Raw genomic sequence first — 23,953 nt, 5'->3', positions numbered from 1 at the left:
CCTTATCCCTGTGCAAACCCCAGGTGTCTGCAGGGACATAACATGGGCAGTGTTCTCCCCACACTTTATTTCCTAGTCAGTCCATGCCGTAAAATTCCCCTGCCAGGATGGCATACCCTGTGAGGTCACATGCCTTGTACGGGTGCGAGCTCAAGCACACACCCACCCATCCTGCCACCCCCATCTCACAAAACGCAGTCACGGATCCAGGGAGCTGCATGGGCGCACACACCGACTGCAAACACGCCAGCAAGCAAAAGTAAGTTTTATAAAAAAAGATACTAGCATTACTAATGTGGGGCATATGTGTCAGGTGCATCACTGTGTGTAATTATGTGTATTATGGGCATTACTAATGTGGGGCATATGTGTCAGGTGCATCACTGTGTGTAATTATGTGTATTATGGGCATTACTAATGTGGGGCATATGTGTAAGGTACATTACTGTGCAGGATTTTGTGTATTATGGGCATTACTGTGTGGCATTATGCAGGGTTGAACTGGCCCACAGGGTAACCACCCGGTGGGCCCTACTGCCTGAGTGTTTCTGGGTCAGATGCAGAACTAGTGGCGGTGCTAGGTGCTAGGGGCGGCTCTGCAACAACTGGTGAGTAATTACATACCTCCCAACTCTAAAGAACAGGGAAGAGGGACATCTTTGCGCGCCTAGTGCGCCCGCGCCCGAAAAGGGGGTGTGGCTTTGTGGGAGGGTCCGTGATTGCGAGCCACGCCCCCATTTTTGGCACTGAGGGGGCATGGCCAGCACTCTGTGAGCTGCTGGCATGCCCCCTCTCCCTCTAACTCACTGGAATAGACGCTGTGCGCACAGCGTCTATTCAACGCTGCTCTGCTCTCAACTGAGCAGAGCAGCGAGTGATCAGGAGCCTCCCAACTGCCCCCGTCCCCCCCACCGCGGGACACTGCGGCCCGCGGGAGGGACAGCGGAACAGACCCCAAAAAACGGGACTGTCCCGCAAAAATCGGGACAGTTGGGAGGTATGTAATTAGCTTGTATTTGTCTATTGTTCAAATTCAACACACACAACATACAAATAGGCCGATTGTAATTTTAGCTGTTTTTCCAAAAAATATTTAATTCACAGTTATATAAAAAGTATTGTTTTAAAGTGGAGACTATCAGCTTGAAATTAAAGGCATTCACATCCAAATTGGAGGAAGGGTTTAAGAATTACAGCTGTTAAATATTTCAAGGGACCAGAAGTATTTAGACAATTGACTCATAAGCTGTTTAATGCACAGTTCTGGGCTATTCCTTTGGTATTTCTTCATCAATTTGTTTTGTCCTGTAAATTATTGACACATTAAAAATATGTGCAATCTCGGCTGAAATCCCAGACCTCGGCATACTTGGACCCTATTACATAACATTTCCCCCAAAATGTGAGATTTGCATTTGGAAGCTGTTGCTATGAACTCAGAACATGTGGTCAAAGGAGCTCTCAATGCAAATGAAACAGGCCATCCTTAGGCTGCACATAACAAAAATCAATCAGAGAGATAGCGGGAACTTTAGGAGTGGCCGTATCAATTGTTTGGTACATTCTGAGAAAATAAAGAGCATACAGTACTGGTGAGCTCAGCAACACAATTCTGGACGTCCACAGAAGACAACAGTGGCGGATTAACACAGGATACTTGCCATTGCAAAGAAAAAAACACTTCATAACATCCAGCCATGTGAAGAACACTGTCCAGGGGGTAGGATTTTTATTATCCAAGTCTACTATAAAGAAAAGACCTCACTAAAGCAAATGCAGAGGGTTTATCACAAGATGCAAACCATTCATAAACCTCAAAAATAGAAAGTCCAGATTAAACTTTGCCAAAAAACATCTTTAAGACAGGATTGTTGGCTGTCATACAGGCAGCAGTAATTATCCAGGATTAGAGGGTGTCTTGCCTTATGTCATGTAACCCTCAATTTAGAACAAGAATCCAGGTAATACTGTAATAAACAAAATGGAAGTTTTTTTTCCAAAAATAGAGATCATTTTACTTTTGGGTTCAGACCCAGACCGTGCTAGTGTGCATGGGCAGCTATGGAGCTGCACGTGTGCAGTGTGAATAAGAAAATGCTATATGTCCTTATACATGTGGCAGCAGCAGTTTCATTGTATTTTAAAGGACATGGGCCCTCATTCCGAGTTGTTCGCTCGCTAGCTGCTTTTAGCAGCATTGCACACGCTAAGCCGCCGCCTACTGGGAGTGTATCTTAGCTTAGCAGAATTGCGAACGAAAGATTAGCATAATTGCGAATAGAAATTTCTTTGCAGTTTCTGAGTAGCTCGGGACTTACTCTGCCACTGCGATCAGTTCAGTCAGTTTCGTTCCTGGTTTGACGTCACAAACACACCCAGCGTTCGCCACTCCCCCGTTTCTCCAGCCACTCTCGCGTTTTTCCCAGAAACGGCAGCATTTTTCCGCACACACCCATAAAACGGCCAGTTTCCGCCCAGAAACACCCACTTCCTGTCAATCACACTCCGATCACCAGAACGATGAAAAATCCTCGTTATGCCGTGAGTAAAATACCTAACTTTTGAGTAAAATAACTAAGCGCATGCGCTCTGCGAACCTTGCGCATGCGCAGTAAGCGACTAATCGCAATATAGCGAAACTCGGCAACGAGCGAACAACTCGGAATGAGGGCCATGATTTCTTCTTTTAAAAATAGGCCCCAAAAGCTTAGTCAAGTAGCAGTCCAAGTCAGTATAGGGTAGTTCAGCCAAGTCGCAGACATAGGAGTAGTCAATAAGCAAGCCACGGAGCAATCACCTACAACTGACTGCTAGGTAAGATCTTACTACAAAGTACAAAGGAGCACAGATAGGTTGACTGGTTACGCAGATTTACAGTAGTCCAATAACACCAGGACCTGGAAGCTATCTCAGCCTGCAGACAATTTCATATTGAGAGCCATATTGACTGGTCAACATACTAAAGTAAGTGGCACAGACTTTAAGTGTCGCTAGTATGTAATAAGAAAGAATGCATCTTTCTGGCCACAAGCTCTCGCAGCAGCAAGATCTGAGGAGCATAGCTATTCATATTTTGCATATGAGGCCTAACAAGTTTACCTTTCAACGCGGAATCTGCGCCTCTGGGTCCCTAGTATGATATTTGCTTTAATAAGACTAATCAGGATTCTGGAAGTGGTTAATAGTGCGGGAAGTGGTTAATAGTGCGGCCTTTAGGCTAGAACTTCCTTCTACCCTATTCATTCTAAGTAGGGTTACTGTTTCTCTATTAAAGCCTTTATCTATTAGTCCCTTCCAGCATTCAACAGCCCTCCATTACTGTACAATACCAAGTGTGTATAAGGTCAAGTCAAATTTGGGATTAGAGTATACTGTATCTGAAGGTATTTTGCAAAAAAGAAATAAATATCCCAACAAATCCTATTTTAGGTGTTCAGAGTGAACCCTTTAGAGGGGGTAGTGTTAAGTACCGGACTTGGCATCCAGCTTTCTCTTCTGCTAATCGCCGCACTGGCTTCTTTCTGCTTGGGTCAGCTGACCACTGACATCATCGGCAAGCTACATTCAAATGCGACATGACTATTTAAAAAGAAAATGCACAGAGGCATTCTGACTGCCAGTGTACTAGGTCTTGATCCAACATTTTTTTTTCCTATGCTCCTAAGTGTTTAGTTCTTCCTAGTGTACCATGCCACAGCTCCTTCTGACTATCCTTCAACTTCTGATTCAGGGGGTAAATTAGATCTGATCGCTGGGCTGCATTTTTTGCAGTCCTGCGATCAGATAGTCGCCAGCTTCAGGGGGAGTGTATATTTTCGCTGTGCAAGTGTGCGCTCCTATGTGTTAACCGAGCTGCTAAAAATCAGTTTGTGCAGTCTCTGCGCAGCCCAGGACTTACTCTTCCAGTGTGTTTGAATCCTGTTCATTGGGGCCAGAGCTGATGTCACACACCCTCCCTGAAAGCGCTTGGGCACGCCTGCATTTTTCCCAGACACTACCTGTAAACAGTCAGTTACCACCCACAAACGGCCTCTTCCTATCAATCACCTTGCATACGCACGTGCAAATGTATTTCTCGTACCATCCCGTCGTTGACCGTCGATGCCCGTTGGAGCTGTCCGACACGCCTGCACATTGCGGTGCACACGCATGCGCAGTTTGGACCTGATCGCCCCTGATCAGATCTGAATTACCCCCTCAATAATTTTCTGTGCTTCCTTGTGTGCCAGACCTCAACTTTTTGTTATCTATACTTCTATTACTGATGCAGCAGCACCACAATGCTACAAGTCACACAGGGGGCAGATCTGGGGGTTGAGACCTGTGTACTGCCTTCAGTGAAGACCAAACTTACTTATTGGGGCTATGTTCCCTGATGAATGCAACACAGTCCGTTAAACTCCATGCCTCTATAATGCAAGTACAAATCCTGGTTGGCAACAAGTAATATGCTTCCTCCATAGCCTACTCCCTACATGACCCATTTGAAAACCATCATTCGGGAGGACTGTATAGCTTCCAGGCTCTCTTAAGAAACTTGAGACTAACCATATTAGTAGGTTAACACCACCACATTACTGAGTAATAATAAACATCCAGTCACCGTCCTAACACGTGGTGACTTTTGTTTAGGGTTCCTTGGGGAGGGGTTTTGTCCGTCCTTCTGCATCGGTGAGGTCCAGAAAGGGGATCAACATCAACGTTGCCGTGGAATCAGGTACGATCACCAACACCACTCTACCTACTTACTTCTACCTGTTATCACACAGGCAGGCTATTAAAATTTTCCCTAGATCTCATCCCTATAGATTAGATACTGTATAATGAATTTTCATTTGCAACTCCCGATTTCATAACTCAACAAAACAAAACTCTAGAATGGTACCTGAGTACTTGGTATGTGGATACCGTACCGCTTGTCAGAATCCCTGACGTCACAATGCCGACACTGGAATCCCGACTAGCGCTGAAATACAATTTAACAAAAAGGGAGGTGATCTGCGCACTGGGGTGGTTTTACTGTATGGGATGTGCTGCTAGTCAAAAGGGTGTCCTTGCCCTTTGGTTCAATATGGATATCTGGTTTTCACCTGACTGCGCTCATCCCCTACAGTTTGAGTACTCGTGAAGTGATGCAAATGGATACTTATATAAAGGTGTGTTTTACTTTCACATGTATCAAATATGACACTCAATATAATGAAACAGTGCAGATAATATTGTGGAACATGAAAAAGGTGGTAATCACAATGTGTGCTCCACGGGGAGCACCTTTTTAACTCAGTCCTTTAATCACTCAAATTGGTGATTAAATCCTTTAGGTTCTTGGCGTGTGTGTTCTGACACAAAGGCCAATGGGCTGGAAAAATATATATATATGTGTAATGATTAAATCTGGCTGTGTTGCTTTAAAAGTCAAATATAGATTTTCCAGTGGAAATGTCTCTAGTCCTGACCGGACTGTGTGGGCTTTAAAAATCTGTCTTTAGTAATTAGATTCATATAGTTGCAGAGGACGGCGTCCCGTACCTCTGCGTGTGGAAGTCAGGTATTCGTGCACTATCGTTGCGGCCGTACTTGTAAGATGTACAGGTGCGGGGGGCAGCGGGAACCTCCTGGCGGCTCCGGACAGACTCGTCCCTCAGCTCGCGCACCCGCTCTCCGGTTCGTCCTGTTAGGGATCTCCCCGTGTGCCTGCGCCGCTCGCTGGATTGGTCGTGTTCGCGTGGGGGGGAGCTCAGCCGCAGGATCTAAACAGAGCCTGTGGCAGTGTTGCACCTCCCCACAACGGAGTGCTCACCTGTGTGGTCCTCCTGCTGCCCGTCCGTCTGTACTGCTTACCGATGTCTGCGCCGTAGGTCCGAGGGTCTCACAGCACTCTCCTGTCCTCCAATGGTTTGATGTCTCTTAGTCGTCTCCTCCAACACATTTCAACCGGATCGGTCTTCCTCTGGGAGTCTTTGCAGTGTTCTGATAGTGGTGGGTGTTAAAATGGCTTGCGGGCGGGACCAGCATCAGTTCCTCCTTTGTTCCACTGATTTGATTGGTGGTTGAGGTTGTCAGTATTGGGTGTTAAATTGGCTTGCGGGCGGGACCAGCATCAGTTCCTCCTTTGTTCCACTGATTTGATTGGTGGTTGAGGTTGTCAGTATTGCAGGGGGCAGATTACATGTTCCTGCAATCTGTCCCATTGTGAGTTTCAGAAACAGGGAAAGTATGAAAACATGGCAATGCAAATGAAATTCCTTTTTTTTTTTTTTTTTTTTTTTTTTTTTTTTTGATTGGTGGTTGAGGCTGTCAGTATTGCAGGGGGCAGATCACATGTTCCTGCAATCTGTCCCATTTGTGAGTTTCAGAAACAGGGAAAAGGGAAAGTGTGAAAACATGGCAATGCAAATGAAATTCCTTTTTTTTTTTTTTTTAAAGGTCCATAGTGATGTTTCTTAATTATTTTTTATTAGGTATTTGTATTCTCAGACAAATAATACGATTCTGGTTGTGTGTCTGGGTTTCTGAATTTCAGTCATCGGTACCAAGGTGCATTAACCAATGAACATAATATACTTTGGTCATGTAAAATTAAATGAGAATTGCGGTTATTGTATACCAGTGATGGTGTGAATCTTATTGTTAGAGTAAATGGTATAGGGCCTGTTGGTAAGCTTACTATTGTGGAAGATGTTACGTTACGTCGGGATATTTCTTATGTGTTTTATGTTGCAATGGTATGTGGCTTGTTAGTATGCTATCTGATCACGGAGCTTTTCAAAAATTCAAGATGTTTCTTGTGTGTCAACAATTATGGTAAAGTGGATTCTTTGGTATTGTTATGAAATATCTGGGATATATATAACTTTCCTACTTTGGAGTGGTTTATAATCCTATGTTCCCTGTGGGCTTTTTCTGGGTATTGGATATCTGTATACTAAATGATTGGTTCTACTTGCAGATGATAGACCTTATTTCATTATCAATGTTTAACCCTTTTGGTGCTAGTGTGCCAAAGGAAATTATTAAACGTAACTCTTCTTTATTTATTTTTTGTATATAATTCCCTCCCCTCCAGTTCTTCTTGATTTCTTTCAGCCCCGTAAACTTTAGTAATGCGGGGTTTGATTCATGATGGTCTCTAAAGTGTAATGAGAGCGGATGATCTTCTGTTTTTCGTTTAATATTGCGAATGTGTTCACTGATTCTGATTTTCAGTGGTCGGACGGTTCTCCCTATATACTGTAACTTACATGGACATTCTAGTAAGTATATGATGCCTTTGCTGTGGCATGTGATTCTGTCTTTGATTTTGTAACTGTATGAGTTAGTTGCGGATTTTTTCATGATAGTGGGTAATGTGCTTCTTGCTTTTACCATATGGCAACCTGAGCAGGTCCCACAATGGTAAAAACCTCCTTTGTTCTGTGACCCATCTATTGTGGTTTGTATCTGATTTGGTGGCGGTATGTGGCTGTGTGTTAGTTTTTTCTTTATGTCAGGAGCCTTTCGATAGATGACTTTGGGGTTAGGGGGTAGAACTTTAGCTAAATTGTCATCTTGCAATAATATCTGCCAGTGTTTTGTGATGATCTTTTTGATCTGATGGGCTTGGTCTGAATATTGTGTTATGAACAGTGGTTCTTCGATTTGTGTCATCTGTTTTGGCTTCTCTTTGTAGTTAAGGAGTGCGGGCCTCTCTATCTTTTTTGCTGTTTCGAAGGCTACTTGTACTGTCTCGGTGTGGCAAGCCAATTTAACACCCAATACTGACAACCTCAACCACCAATCAAATCAGTGGAACAAAGGAGGAACTGATGCTGGTCCCGCCCGCAAGCCATTTTAACACCCACCACTATCAGAACACTGCAAAGACTCCCAGAGGAAGACCGATCCGGTTGAAACGCGTTGGAGGAGACGACTAAGAGACATCAAACCATTGGAGGACAGGAGAGTGCTGTGAGACCCTCGGACCTACGGCGCAGACATCGGTAAGCAGTACAGACGGACGGGCAGCAGGAGGACCACACAGGTGAGCACTCCGTTGTGGGGAGGTGCAACACTGCCACAGGCTCTGTTTAGATCCTGCGGCTGAGCTCCCCCCCACGCGAAAACGACCAACCCAGCGAGCGGCGCAGGCACACGGGGAGATCCCTAACAGGACGAACCAGAGAGCGGGTGCGCGAGCTGAGGGACGAGTCTGTCCGGAGCCGCCAGGAGGTTCCCGCTGCCCCCCGCACCTGTACATCTTACAAGTACAGCCGCAACGATAGTGCACGAATACCTGACTTCCACACGCAGAGGTACGGGACGCCGTCCTCTGCAACTATATGACTCTAGTTACTAAAGACAGATTTTTAAAGCCCACACAGTCCGGTCAGGACTAGAGACATTTCCACTGGAAAATCTATATTTGACTTTTAAAGCAACACAGCCAGATTTAATCATTGCACATATATATATATATATATTTTTCCAGCCCATTGGCCTTTGTGTCAGAACACACACGCCAAGAACCTAAAGGATTTAATCACCAATTTGAGTGATTAAAGGACTGAGTTAAAAAGGTGCTCCCCGTGGAGCACACATTGTGATTACCACCTTTTTCATGTTCCACAATATTATCTGCACTGTTTCATTATATTGAGTGTCATATTTGATACATGTGAAAGTAAAACACACCTTTATATAAGTATCCATTTGCATCATTTCACGAGTACTCAAACTGTAGGGGATGAGCGTAGTCAGGTGAAAACCAGATATCCATATTGAACCAAAGGGCAAGGACACCCTTTTGACTAGCAGCACATCCCATACAGTAAAACCACCCCAGTGCGCAGATTACCTCCCTTTTTGTTAAATTGTCTAGCCTGTCCATAATCTGCAGCAAGGGTCACTACATTCACGTTCATGGGCATCATTTACAATCGAACAGATAGGGAAAACAGAGCCAAGGATTTATTTGCACAATTCAGTAGTGCCACCAATGAGGTACCCAACACCACTAACTTCTTTAACAAATGTACCCTATTAGAAAAGCATATTACGAAAGAAAATAAACTATGGTGGGACATACAGACATTAGCATGGTACAAAAGCAACAATATTATACCAAAAGGGCTTAAAATCAAGAAGGCTTCAGCCCTACACAATCCTGACATCACATTTACGAAACAATGGAACAACATACTTGATGAGTGCTCTCATCAATTAGTTAAATTACTACTAGATACACATACGGAGGAGTTAGCCAAACTAGAACACAACATTCAACAATTAAGTTTGGAACTAGAACCATTTGAACAAAAATAAGAATTCTGCACTTTAACAGAAATCACACTACAAAGGATTAGACAAGGAGAAGAGAAGATCATCACCATTAAAAAGAATAAAATACTCAGAGATAAATTTGGAATACATCAGAAAAACAAATCCAAACAGAAAGCAACTCATGATTCACACAGAAACGCTATTCAGAACAAAAGTCTGCCCAAAGCGAGAACAAAAGCACCACCAGCTATACCTAGAACACCCATATACAAAAGGCTAAAATTAACATACCAACAGTACATGACAAAGTTACATTCGAGAAATTTAGAAACAGGCAAACCCATTACCCAATCAAGCTATCATGACACATCCATTGAAACATCTACGATAACTGATAACGATACATCCTTTTCTATCTATGACATTAATGACGAATTCTCCCATGATTTAGCCAGAAAATCATTAGAACAGGGCTGGCTTGACACTGAATTAGCGTTACTCAATACAACACCAGGAGTACTGGGGTCACAGACGGAATATCTCACGGCCACCGGTGAGAGCACCATATTCATTGAAGAAGCCAAAACTGACACCAATCTGACATGTGGAGACTCCAACAGTTTTTTAGAATCAACGACAGACCTCATCCACCAGATAGGGTCTGTCAAGACACAAAACCAGCAGACAAAAAGAAAACTTTCAGAACCCGACGAGGATGCAGGGGGGGGACAAAAAAGCAAAACACTGAACCCTAAAGTGACACAAACTGAAGGACAGGGCATATTCAACTTGAGCAGCCATGTACTTAACAAACATCAAGTTAGTGCCCTAGATAAGGGACTCAAATTTGCACCTACAGCACCGTTAAACAAATTCGAAACTTATCTGGACATACAAAAAATTTTTACACGTAAGCTTACACTAAAGAAATACTTTCAGAAGACCCCGCTACCACAACATAAACCAGACAAAGATGACCCTTTTCCTCACACTTCTCTCAAACCCAAGTCACAGTTTTATCCCAATTACATGATGGGAAACCATATAGCGACATTCACCGATATGGTAGAGAAAGACGTCATGAGACTAGACGACAGACCTAATAGACTTAGGAAACACAAAACATGACCAATAAGGAACAAAGAGCACTGACAGAACTCAGCAAAAATACTAACTTGGTAATTAAACCGGCTGACAAAGGGGGAGGGGTAGTACTTCTTAACAAAGATGACTATATGAAGGAAGCCAACAACATACTGAGCGACACGAGCACCTACAGAAAACTACAAGGAGACCCCACCCATACATTCAAACAGCAACTACAGACCCTACTTAGAGAAGGGTTGGACAAAGGGATCCTCTCGGCACAGGAACACACATATCTCAACATACAACATCCAATCATACCAGTATTCTACTACCTACCAAAAGTGCACAAAAACCCAACAAAACCACCAGGCAGACCGATCATATCCGGAATAGATTCAATCAGCTCAAATCTCTCACAGTATATTGATGTCTTTCTACAGCCATACGTTAAAACTCAGAAATCCTATCTTAGAGACACTACTGACATCCTTAGAAAGTTAGAATCAATCACATGGAAAGAGGACTACTGGTTAGTCACAAGCGATGTCACTTCTTTATATTCCATCATAGATCATGCACAGGGAATAGACAGCACACGTCATTACCTCGAACAAGACCCCAACATGTTACCAGACCAACGAGAATTCATTTTGGGGGGCATAGAGTATATTCTCACCCACAATTACCTATGGTTTAACAACAACTATTACCTACAGACCACCGGGACCGCTATGGGGACGAGGTTCGCGCCAAGTTACGCAAATCTGTTCATGAGCAAGTGGGAAGACGATACAATCTGGTCTGATGTGGAGCTTGGTGCGAACCTCGTCCTCTGGACCAGATTCATAGATGATATATTCTTCATCTGGAAGGGAGATGAAGAATCACTCAAAAGTTTCAATACACACCTCAATCAGAACGATCGGAATCTCAAACTCACCACCACATATAGCAAGGAAAAAGTAAAATTTTTAGATCTCAACATTTTCATAGATGAAGATCGAATACACACAAACACTTACAATAAAACTGTCGACGTGAACAGTTATATACTAGCCACCAGTGGGCATCATCCGACATGGCTCAATGGCATACCAATGGGACAATTTAAAAGACTTCGTAGAAACTGTTCCAAAATGAGTGATTATGAAACACAGGGGAAGGTTTTGAGTGACAGATTTAAGGAAAAAAACTACCACACCGAGACAGTACAAGTAGCCTTCGAAACAGCAAAAAAGATAGAGAGGCCCGCACTCCTTAACTACAAAGAGAAGCCAAAACAGATGACACAAATCGAAGAACCACTGTTCATAACACAATATTCAGACCAAGCCCATCAGATCAAAAAGATCATCACAAAACACTGGCAGATATTATTGCAAGATGACAATTTAGCTAAAGTTCTACCCCCTAACCCCAAAGTCATCTATCGAAAGGCTCCTGACATAAAGAAAAAACTAACACACAGCCACATACCGCCACCAAATCAGATACAAACCACAATAGATGGGTCACAGAACAAAGGAGGTTTTTACCATTGTGGGACCTGCTCAGGTTGCCATATGGTAAAAGCAAGAAGCACATTACCCACTATCATGAAAAAATCCGCAACTAACTCATACAGTTACAAAATCAAAGACAGAATCACATGCCACAGCAAAGGCATCATATACTTACTAGAATGTCCATGTAAGTTACAGTATATAGGGAGAACCGTCCGACCACTAAAAATCAGAATCAGTGAACACATTCGCAATATTAAACGAAAAACAGAAGATCATCCGTTCTCATTACACTTTAGAGACCATCATGAATCAAACCCCGCATTACTAAAGTTTACTGGGCTGAAAGAAATCAAGAAGAACTGGAGGGGAGGGGATTATATACAAAAAATAAATAAAGAAGAGTTACGTTTAATAATTTTCTTTGGCACACTAGCACCAAAAGGGTTAAACATTGATAATGAAATAAGGTCTATCATCTGCAAGTAGAACCAATCATTTAGTATACAGATATCCAATACCCAGAAAAAGCCTACAGGGAACATAGGATTATAAACCACTCCAAAGTAGGAAAGTTATATTTCTCCTTCATCCACTAGGGGCCACTGGAGCGTAGTTACAATGGGGGAATAGTACGCAGCAATTGGGAGCTGGCACTTTAAAAAATTCTAACCCTGTGGCTAGCTCCTCCCCTACTATCTCCCCTCCAAGCCAGTCTTAGTTTAGTGCCCAAGGGAGCTGGTTCACTTGGGTTTAGCTGAAGAAATTTTTTCTTTTTTCTTTATTATTTTATTTTTCTTCACACACACGCACAGACTGGCAGCTCTGCCACTGCCAGTCTGCACCGTGGGAGCTGCCGGCGGGGTCCCATTGCAGCTGCGTGCGGCTCGGGATGGGCCCCGGCTGAGGGAGACACTGAGCTCTCCTGAGTTGGCGGACACCGCTGCGTGCGGCGCGTGTCGGGACCACTCCATCCAGCAGAAGATTCCGGCAGCACGGCAGCGGTGAGTATCTGACGGCCGGACACCGCTGCGTGCGGCGTGTGTCGGGGCCACCCTCCACCACTGAAAGGTGTGTATATCCCCCCCACCCAGAGTGTTGGGATGAAGGGGTGACAGGGGGGTTCTGAAGAATTAATTTTATTATTGGTGACTACAGGGGGACAGTGACAGAACACCCCTACAGCACCCTAACAACCCCCCCAATCCCCCCCCCTCGGATTATTATTAATCATTTTTATTTATTTAAAAAAAAAAAAAGTAACAGCGCTGTGTCCCGCTCGCCCGCCCGCCAGCCGCCCGCTCTCCTCACTGCTCGGATCCCCGCCAGCGCGGCTCACAGAGCCGCTACAGGGATCCGACATAAGGACACACTGCAGTTTTAAATTTGGCGCCGTCAAGGAGGGGGGCGGGGCTTAATCCCGCTCTGCGCGCCCGGAAGTAGCGCGCGCTGGGGACCCGTTCTTTTCCTGTCAGCAGCAGCGCGGGACGGAGGCCACGCGACCACACAAGAGCAGTTACAGTGGGGAAGGGGGGCACTCGGGGGCACTGCAGGTACACTATTTGTTTATTGCAGCCTGTCACTGCACACAGTATCGTGCAGGACAGATCGGGCTGCTGTGGCTACATTCTTTTCCCTGCTTCCCTCCCCTCCCTCCCATTCTCCCTATAGCTGTTTTCCTGTGGGGGGAAGGGTATCAAGTTTAGGTGCTGCCATGACCACCAAAGGCTCCAAGGCAGCACAAAAGCAGGGTCAGGTTTTAGGTGAGGAGTCACAGCCATCAGCTCAGCCCTCCTCAGAACCCCAGAGCGCCCCGACATGGTCGACACAGCTCACAGAGGTGATGTCCCTGCTGACTGGGGAACTTAAAGCCTCTCGGGACGATAGAGAGGCGGCCCGGTTCCAACAGCTTGTCCCGGTACCGGCGCCAGAACCTGCATGGGCAGTCTCATTGGCAAAGTCAGTGGAAGGGCTTTCCAGGGCTGTAATACCTTCCCAAGCCCCGTCCTTTAGCCCCCCCCCAACAAGCTGCAAAAAAGAGATTGCTAGCCTCTGTGTTACAGGACTTTGATGATGATATGCCTCAATTAGATGAGGCGGGGTTAGATGTACAGGATATACAGGATGTGGATATCCAGGATACTGACGATCAGGTATATGAGGACTCTGAACCAGTAGCTCAGGGTATAGAGGCTCTTATTACTGCTATTCGCTCAGTCTTACAGGTGGAGGAGACGGAAGACACCTTACGCCCTTCAAGGTTTGGCACTGACCAATACCTGCCGGTGACTTTTCCAGTTTCGGAGGAGCTGGATGCGCTTATAACAACAGCCTGGAAGCATCCAGACGCGAAATTTCAGGTATCAAGAAAAATGTTGTCTTCCTATCCTTTTCCCGCAGGTAGCAGAACGCGCTATGAGACCTCTCCGATCGTGGATCCTTCGGTGTCTCATCTGTCCAAAAAGACGGTCCTGTCTGTTCCGGGGGCAACTTCACTTAAGGAGGCGTCAGATAGGAAGTTGGAGTCTACCTTAAAGAATATTTACTCTGCGGCAGGGGTTTTGCAGTGCCCGGCGCAGGTAGGTTGTTGGGTCAACAAGGCGATCGAAGCTTGGGCGGAACAATTGTCCTCTGGAATTCGTGACGAATTACCGGCGGATCAATTGATAGACTTGGCAGAACACATCCGTGAATCAGCCCTTTATCTTTGCGAAGCGTCCAAGGACATAGGTGTTCTCGGAGCTAGAATTTCCGCTTTAACAATTGCGGCCCGCAGAGCGCTATGGCTCCGGCATTGGCATGCGGATACGGAATCCAAAAGGGCGGCAGAGGCGTTACCCTTTACGGGGGAGTTTCTGTTTGGTAAGGATCTGGATGCCTGGATCTCTACGGCCACGGGGGGTAGATCGGCTTATCTTCCTTCTGCTGCTCCAGCCGCTCGCAGACCATATAGGGGTCCCTCTTTTCGATCCTTTCGTGCCCCTTCCAGGTTTCGAGGACAGGCCAGGGGTGGAGCTTCTACCTTCCGTGGCCATAGAGGTAGAGGCGGCGGCAGGGGTAGAGGTTCCGCAGCCTCAGCCCAGTCAGACGTTAAGTCTTCTGGCACTGCCACCGCATGACGGGCCTCCCTCCCACCTGGGAGATCACAGGGTGGGAGCTCGTTTGTGGGATTTCAAGGAGGTCTGGATACAGTCCTGCCCAGATGCTTGGGTCCGGGATCTCATCACTTGCGGTTACAAGCTCGTTTTTCAGGAACAACCACCCCAGCGGTTCTTTACCACGGGTTTGCCAGTTTCCGACAACCGGGGAGTTGCCTTACAAACCGCGGTCCAGAAGCTTCTGTCTGCAAGGGTTGTGATCCCTGTTCCCTCGCATCATCGAAAACAGGGCTATTACTCAAGCCTGTTTCTAGTACCGAAGCCGGACGGCTCAGTCAGACCAATCCTGAACTTGAAAGATCTCAATCCGTATTTGAAGGTGTTCAAGTTCAAGATGGAGTCCCTCCAGTCTGTTATTGCGGGGTTGGAAAAAGACAAGTTTCTGGCATCCTTAGACATCAAGGACGCATACTTACATGTTCCCATTTGGCCTCCTCACCAGGCTTTTCTCCGGTTCGCAATACAGGACGCTCATTTACAGTTCCAGGCCCTTCCTTTCGGTCTCTCTTCTGCTCCCAGAGTGTTCACAAAGATCATGGCGGTCATGATGGCCCTGCTTCGGAAGCAGGGTGTGACAATTGTTCCCTATCTGGACGATCTGCTAATAAAAGCAAGCTCAGCAGAACGGTTACTTCAGAATATCCGGATGACACAGGACCTTCTGATCCGACACGGGTGGGTCCTGAATTTTCCGAAGTCTCACTTATGCCCCTCACAACGGTTGTTGTTTCTGGGAATGATTCTCGACACAGTCCATCAGAGGGTTTTCCTTCCGCGGGACAAGATACTTTCTCTGCAGACACTGGTAAGATTGGTCCTTCAACACCGTCGGGTGTCAGTATATCTGTGCATTTGCCTGCTGGGAAAGATGGTAGCAGCGTTCGAGGCTCTTCCGTACGGTCGCTTCCACTCTCGACCGTTTCAGCTGTGTCTTCTAAATCAATGGTCAGGATCTCATCTGTTCCTTCATCAGCGGGTGACGCTATCTCCAAAGGCACGGTCATCGCTGCTCTGGTGGCTCCAGTCGACCCATCTGTTGGAAGGAAGACGGTTCGGCATATGGGATTGGACTCTCCTCACCACGGACGCCAGTCTGCGAGGCTGGGGGGCAGTGACCCTGGGACATCAGTTTCAGAGGCGCTGGTCAATCCACGAATCCGCTCTCCCCATAAACATCCTCGAACTAAGGGCGGTGTACAACACCCTGCTGCAGGCACATCACCTCCTGCGAGGTCGAGCGGTCAGAGTTCAGTCCGACAACGCCACGACGGTAGCATACATCAACCGTCAGGGCGGCACTCGCAGCCGCGCAGCGATGAAGGAAGTCACCAACATCCTTCTCTGGGCGGAGAAGTATGCTCTGTCCTTCTCGGCAATATTCATTCCGGGAGTGGACAATTGGGAAGCCGACTATCTAAGCCGGCAGGACATGCACCCGGGAGAATGGTCACTACATCCCCAGGTGTTTTGGCAACTGGTCCGCCGGTGGGGAAAACCACAGATCGACCTCATGGCGTCCCGCCTGAACCATCAGTTGCCTCTTTACTACTCTCGGACGAGGGACCCGGCGGCGGCGGGCGTGGATGCTCTCACGGCTCCTTGGAATTTCCAGTTCGTTTACCTCTTTCCTCCTTTCCCGCTGTTGCCGAAGGTTCTGCAACGCATCAAGAGAGAAGACGCTCTGGTTCTCCTAGTGGCTCCGGATTGGCCACGCAGGGTTTGGTACTCCACTCTACATCTGTTGTCGGTGGCCGAGCCTTGGACCCTACCACTACGAGACGACCTTCTACAACAGGGTCCTTTTTGTTATCCAGACTTACGCAGGCTACGTTTGACGGCGTGGCTGTTGAGAAAGCCATCTTGACAAGGAAGGGGATTCCTCGTACAGTTATACCTACTATGCTTCGGGCTAGAAAGTCGGTTACATCTTCTCACTACTACCGCATTTGGAAGGCTTATGTAGCATGGTGTGAACGTCGAGAATTTTCTCCTTCCGTGTATAGCTTAGCCTGTCTTCTCCGTTTTTTGCAGGCGGGTTTTTCAGCAGGCCTAAGACTGGGCTCACTAAAAGTGCAGGTCTCTGCTCTTTCGGTTTACTTCCAGAAAAGGTTAGCCTTGCTGCCTGAGGTTCAGACCTTCTTTCAAGGGGTTCCTCGAATACAGCCTCCCTTCCGTCCTCCGACAGCGCCATGGGACCTCAGTCTTGTCCTGTCCTTTCTGCAGTCTTCATTGTTTGAGCCCCTGGAATCAGTAGAGATAAAATATCTCACTTGGAAGGTGGTTCTTCTCCTGGCGCTGGCTTCAGCTAGACGGGTGTCGGAACTGGGGGCTCTCTCTTGCAGGTCTCCTTACCTGGTGTTTCATGCGAATAGGGCCGAGCTTCGTACTCGTATGTCCTTTCTACCTAAAGTGGTGTCTGATTTTCACATCAATCAGCCGCTTGTCGTCCCGGCCCTCTCGGGGGACTCTCCGGATGTGAGATCATTGGACGTTGTAAGAGCGCTCAAGATCTATGTGGATAGGACTTCGGCTATTCGGAAGTCTGATTCCTTATTTGTGCTGTACGACGCTGCCCGCCGTGGTTGGCCGGCCTCTAAGCAGACCTTGTCTCGATGGATTCGACTGACCATCAGACAAGCTTTTTTGGCGACTTCTCGGGAACCTCCATCTTCCATTTCAGCACACTCCACACGCTCTGTGGGACCTTCTTGGGCGGCTGCCCGGGGGGTCTCTATGACTACTTTATGTCGGGCGGCTACTTGGTCCGGCCGTCATACGTTTGTCAAATTCTACAAGTTTGACACTTTTGCGGCCTCTGCATCTCACTTTGGCCGAGCGGTTTTACAGGACTCTCAGCGCTCTCCCACCCGTTCTGGGAGCTCTGGGACGTCCCCATTGTAACTACGCTCCAGTAGCCCCTAGTGGATGAAGGAGAAATTAGGATTTTGGTACTTACCGATAAATCCCTTTCTCCGATTCCACAGGGGCCACTGGACGCCCGCCCAGCGCTGTTCCTCCTTGTTGTTTTTTGCTTAACGGTTTGCGGTTCAATTAATGACCGCTTGTTGAGTTCAGGTTAACCTGTTTATTATTAGGTTCGATTCCAGGGTTAGTTTGGGTTATCCTGGTTGAGTAGACGTCAATAACCTCCTCTACCTTATGGTTTTCTTTATTACAGCTCTCCTTGGGCACAGTTTTACGTAGACTGGCTTGGAGGGGAGATAGTAGGGGAGGAGCTAGCCACAGGGTTAGAATTTTTTAAAGTGCCAGCTCCCAATTACTGCCTACTATTCCCCCATTGTAACTACGCTCCAGTGGCCCCTGTGGAATCGGAGAAAGGGATTTATCGGTAAGTACCAAAATCCTGATATATCCCAGATATTTCATAACAATACCAAAGAATCCACTTTACCATAATTGTTGACACACAAGAAACATCTTGAATTTTTGAAAAGCTCCGTGATCAGATAGCATACTAACAAGCCACATACCATTGCAACATAAAACACATAAGAAATATCCCGACATAACGTAACATCTTCCACAATAGTAAGCTTACCAACAGGCCCTATACCAGGCATGTCCAAACTGCAGCCCTCCAGCAGTTGAGAAACTACACATCCCAGCATGCCCTGACACAGCTTTAGCATTCTCTGACAGCAAAACTGTGTCAGGGCATTGTGGGATATGTAGTTTCACAACAGCTGGAGGGCCACAATTTGGACATGCCTGCCCTATACCATTTACTCTAACAATAAGATTCACACCATCACTGGTATACAATAACCGCAATTCTCATTTAATTTTACACGACCAAAGTATATTATGTTCATTGGTTAATGCACCTTGGTACCGATGACTGAAATTCAGAAACCCAGACACACAACCAGAATCGTATTATTTGTCTGAGAATACAAATGCCTAATAAAAAATAATTAAGAAACACCACTATGGACCTTTAAAAAAAAAAAAAAAAAAAAAATGGAATTTCATTTGCATTGCCATGTTTTCACACTTTCCCTTTTCCCTGTTTCTGAAACTCACAAATGGGACAGATTGCAGGAACATGTGATCTGCCCCCTGCAATACTGACAACCTCAACCACCAATCAAAAAAAAAAAAAAAAGGAATTTCATTTGCATTGCCATGTTTTCATACTTTCCCTGTTTCTGAAACTCACAAATGGGACAGATTGCAGGAACATGTAATCTGCCCCCTGCAATACTGACAACCTCAACCACCAATCAAATCAGTGGAACAAAGGAGGAACTGATGCTGGTCCCGCCCGCAAGCCAATTTAACACCCAATACTGACAACCTCAACCACCAATCAAATCAGTGGAACAAAGGAGGAACTGATGCTGGTCCCGCCCGCAAGCCATTTTAACACCCACCACTATCAGAACACTGCAAAGACTCCCAGAGGAAGACCGATCCGGTTGAAACGCGTTGGAGGAGACGACTAAGAGACATCAAACCATTGGAGGACAGGAGAGTGCTGTGAGACCCTCGGACCTACGGCGCAGACATCGGTAAGCAGTACAGACGGACGGGCAGCAGGAGGACCACACAGGTGAGCACTCCGTTGTGGGGAGGTGCAACACTGCCACAGGCTCTGTTTAGATCCTGCGGCTGAGCTCCCCCCCACGCGAACACGACCAACCCAGCGAGCGGCGCAGGCACACGGGGAGATCCCTAACAGGACGAACCGGAGAGCGGGTGCGCGAGCTGAGGGACGAGTCTGTCCGGAGCCGCCAGGAGGTTCCCGCTGCCCCCCGCACCTGTACATCTTACAAGTACGGCCGCAACGATAGTGCACGAATACCTGACTTCCACACGCAGAGGTACGGGACGCCGTCCTCTGCAACTATATGAATCTAATTACTAAAGACAGATTTTTAAAGCCCACACAGTCCGGTCAGGACTAGAGACATTTCCACTGGAAAATCTATATTTGACTTTTAAAGCAACACAGCCAGATTTAATCATTACACATATATATATTTTTTCCAGCCCATTGGCCTTTGTGTCAGAACACACACGCCAAGAACCTAAAGGATTTAATCACCAATTTGAGTGATTAATGGACTGAGTAAAAAAGGTGCTCCCCGTGGAGCACACATTGTGATTACCACCTTTTTCATGTTCCACAATATTATCTGCACTGTTTCATTATATTGAGTGTCATATTTGATACATGTGAAAGTAAAACACACCTTTATATAAGTATCCATTTGCATCATTTCACGAGTACTCAAACTGTAGGGGATGAGCGCAGTCAGGTGAAAACCAGATATCCATAGCGCTGAAATACAGACGCCAGAATCCCGCTGCCACAGGCTTTTCTCCATCTATGGGTGTCCACGACACTCATAGAGGGAGAGCACAGCGAGCCACTGTGCCCACAGCATGGCGAGAGCAGCGAACCCGCAAGTGGCTTGCTAGCGTTAGCCCCACTGCTGGTACACCAGTGGCCGGGATCCCACTGTCGGTATACTGACCGTCGGGATCCTGGCCACCGAGATTACATACTGATCCCGAGTACTTGTATTGAAGAGATTTGGTAGCAAGATAGAAAAAGATGATGTAAAAAGATATTAGTAAATTGTTTATCATGCCCTGCCCACCTCAGCACACCTTGTCCCACCCACTTATTTATTATTTATTACCAGCTATTTATATAGCACACACATATTCCGCAGCGCTTTACAGAAAATATTTGGTCATTCACATTAGTCCCTGCACCAGTGGAGCTTACAATCAATAATCCCTACGACATGTACACACATATTCACGCTAAGGTTCATTTTTGTTGGGATCCAATTAACCTACCAGTATATTTTTTGATTGTGGGAGGAAACCGGAGTACCCGAAGGAAACCTATGCAAGCATGGGGAGAATATACCAACTCCACACAGTTAGGACCATGATGGGAATCAAACCCATGACCTCAGTGCTCTGAGGCAGTAATGCTAACCATTACACTTCAGCATGCCCCACCCACCTCAGCACACCTTGTCCCACCCACCTCAGCACACCTTTTTTTGCCCACCTCAGCACACCTTGTTTCACCCACCTCAACACACATTGCGACTCATTAGGCAGCCGTGGAAACCTGATGTACTGCTTTATGCTAATGTGAATATCCATTCAACTACTGTGGGGTCTGTGTCTGCGCCAGTCACCATAATCATCATCTTTAGTATGTAAACCTACATCAGTCCCCTGGCTAGGTGCAAGAAATCTGTCAGAAACAGGCTTCCCTTCCCTGTATATATGACTCAGAATCACATAGTGCTTTTGATACACTCCCACAACACACAGACAAATCTGGGTAGTTACGTATTATTGCATTGTATGCAAAAACTCGCCATTTGCATCCATGAAACATACTTGGTAGAAACCCAGAGAGGAGATGCAGATGGCCACTCCGGGGGCATGGCTGGGCTCTTCATGTCGTTAGGTGCTGCCCCATTAAGGCAACATGCAGTGAATCATGCGTCTGTAAGGGGTAGGTGGGGCTAAAATGAGGAGATTCTTATAGAACCGTAACAGGTTAGCTCCTCCCCCTCCCTAATGAACCGCGAATCCTGGTTATTCTCCCAGTACTGCCAACTTCACTAGGAAGTAGGTGGGATGTCGGACTACCACCCACTCTTCTGAGGGTCCAGGGGACTACCAGAAAAATTGTGAGTCTCTCAAAACTTCCAGGAGAGTAGGAAAGTAAGCCTTGAAAAGAGATCCTTGTGAATCATAATTAAGCCCTTAGCTATACTTACCTACAATTCTTGTCTCCTCTCCAGGAGAAGCCAGGAGAGGAGACGCTGCTGGCCGCTTTGCGGGGCGGGGCTGTGCTATCCTGTCATTAGGCGCCATAATGAGAAAAATACAGCGATAGGCAGGTAGGGGGCGCAATATACATCATTTAGCCCCACCCACTCCACCCAGCGCTACAATTATGGTGATTTTCTACCCATCCTTCCCACTTCTTTAGGACCCGGATGGGATGCAGGAGAGCTGCCTACTTTTCTCTGGAGACAAGGAACTGAATCTGAACTTCCCGGAGAGTTGGCGAGTATGCCCTTAGATGAAATGCTGATTCTCCATGAAAATAATTACAGAAGTTCCACTTACCAGTATCAGCCAATGTCCAACCAGTGAAAGAGATGAGAAAAGTCTGAAAACAAAACAAAATATGTATTGAATAAAGCTATATAACACTGCATACATTTTATAGTCATATACAGGGAAGTGGTTACAATACCACTAGTCGAGATACCGGAGGACACAATGCCGATGATGGAATCCCTATTAGCGGTGAAATTCTGCTACCAGAATACCGGCGCCACAGGCTATTCTCCCTCTGAGGGTGTCCACAACACCCATAGAGGGAGAATATAACCTGTGGCAAGCCACCATGCCCAATGCACGGCATCTGCAAGGGGCTTTCTAGCGTTCGCCCGCTGCCGGTATACTGGTGGGCGGGATGCCGCTGTCGGTATACTGACTTCCGGCACGCCGACCGCCAGTATTTCATACTGAACCCTATATACAGATGTGTCCTTTTAAATTGTCACTGCATTGCGTACATGCATGCCCCGGCATATCAGGAGCCATGCGTACGCACGCACCCGCTTCCCATTCAGATAGCACTGCAGACTAGCCGCATCGTTGTAAAAGGACACATCTGTATAGTAACTAGTGATGAGCGGATTCGGTTTTACTCGGTTTTACTCTGTTCTCAAAACGGCATCTTATTGGCTCACGGATGTCACGTGTTTTGGATAGCCAATAAGATGCCGTTTTGAGAACCGAGTAAAACCGAATCCGCTCATCACTAATAGTAACACAATTGTACAGATATTACAAGATCAATAATTGATGATCTTGTTCATATTCTGCAGTAAGTCTTCATGCATAACAAGCCTAAACAGTAGGTGGCAGCATTGCTTTAAAAAAGCAATTAACGTGTTATAAATGACACATATTATATTATAAAGCTAAACTTCTGATATAATACAATCAATTAATATATTGTCTTTAATTCAACCAGATCAGTAAGTCAGTCTTTTCCAAAATGTCATATTGTTTGATCAAACATACACATATCCCAATTTCTCTGAATATATAAAACGGACACTATACAAACTATCTGTTCATATCTAAGCACTAATAAAAGTTCAATGCATGAAAAGAGGTGCATGCTGCAAAGTGCTATAAATAGAAACACTTTTCATATTGTTATATTGGGTATCGCCAGGTCCCATAGTAAAACTCTCAGTAGGTAGGGATTGGGCTCACAAAAGCAGAGACTGGACTCTTTTATGCATGAGTAAACAGAAGAGGACTGAATATAACAAAGTTGAGGGGGTGTAGTATGTTTCCCCGGAACTTGGGATCCCGGCGCCCAGCATACAGCCGCCGGGATCCCGACAGCCGGAATGCCGGCAGCGGGGCGAGCGCAAAAGAGAGCCCCTTGCGGACACGGTGGTGCGCTGTTTATTCTACCTCCAGGGGTGTCGTGGAATAGAGGGAGAATACTTGTCAGTATACCGATGTCGGTATGGTGAGCGCCGGGATCCCGACAGCTGGTATATCAAGTGCCACCCAAGATAAGGGCCTGGGGCAGTGCTGCGGCTGCCTGGTGGAGAAGAGTATCTGGAGAATACATATGTTATCCCGGCAGATGGGATGCCGGCTGTCAATATCCTGACAGCTGCATCCTGTCCGCCAGAATGCCGGCAACGGGGCGGGCCCTAAGAGTCCCCTTGCGGTCTCGGTGGCTAACTGCACTTGCCACAGGATCTATTCCCACTCTATGGGTGTCGTGGACACCCACGAGTGGGAATAGCCCTGGTGCGCCGGGATTCCAGCTGGCGGAATTGTCGACTGTCGGGATTTTGGTGGCGGTATCTTGAACGCCAGGATCCCAATAGCCGGCATTTT

General features: G+C 46.4%; 1 protein-coding gene across 1 annotated transcript in view; it reads right to left on the bottom strand.

Moving 5' to 3' along the window:
* The window catches only part of PTPRH (protein tyrosine phosphatase receptor type H), a 426,591-nt gene that overhangs the window by 265,446 nt on the left and 137,192 nt on the right, over positions 1-23,953 (bottom strand). The window contains exon 2 of the mRNA XM_063942825.1: positions 22,142-22,184. Within this exon, the coding sequence (XP_063798895.1) occupies positions 22,142-22,184 (43 nt within the window). The remainder of the gene's footprint in view (positions 1-22,141; positions 22,185-23,953) is intronic.

This window comes from Pseudophryne corroboree, chromosome 10, assembly GCF_028390025.1.
Source record: "Pseudophryne corroboree isolate aPseCor3 chromosome 10, aPseCor3.hap2, whole genome shotgun sequence".
In the NCBI taxonomy this organism is placed as follows: Eukaryota; Metazoa; Chordata; class Amphibia; order Anura; family Myobatrachidae; genus Pseudophryne; species Pseudophryne corroboree.
This window is presented reverse-complemented; position numbering and strand designations above follow the sequence as displayed.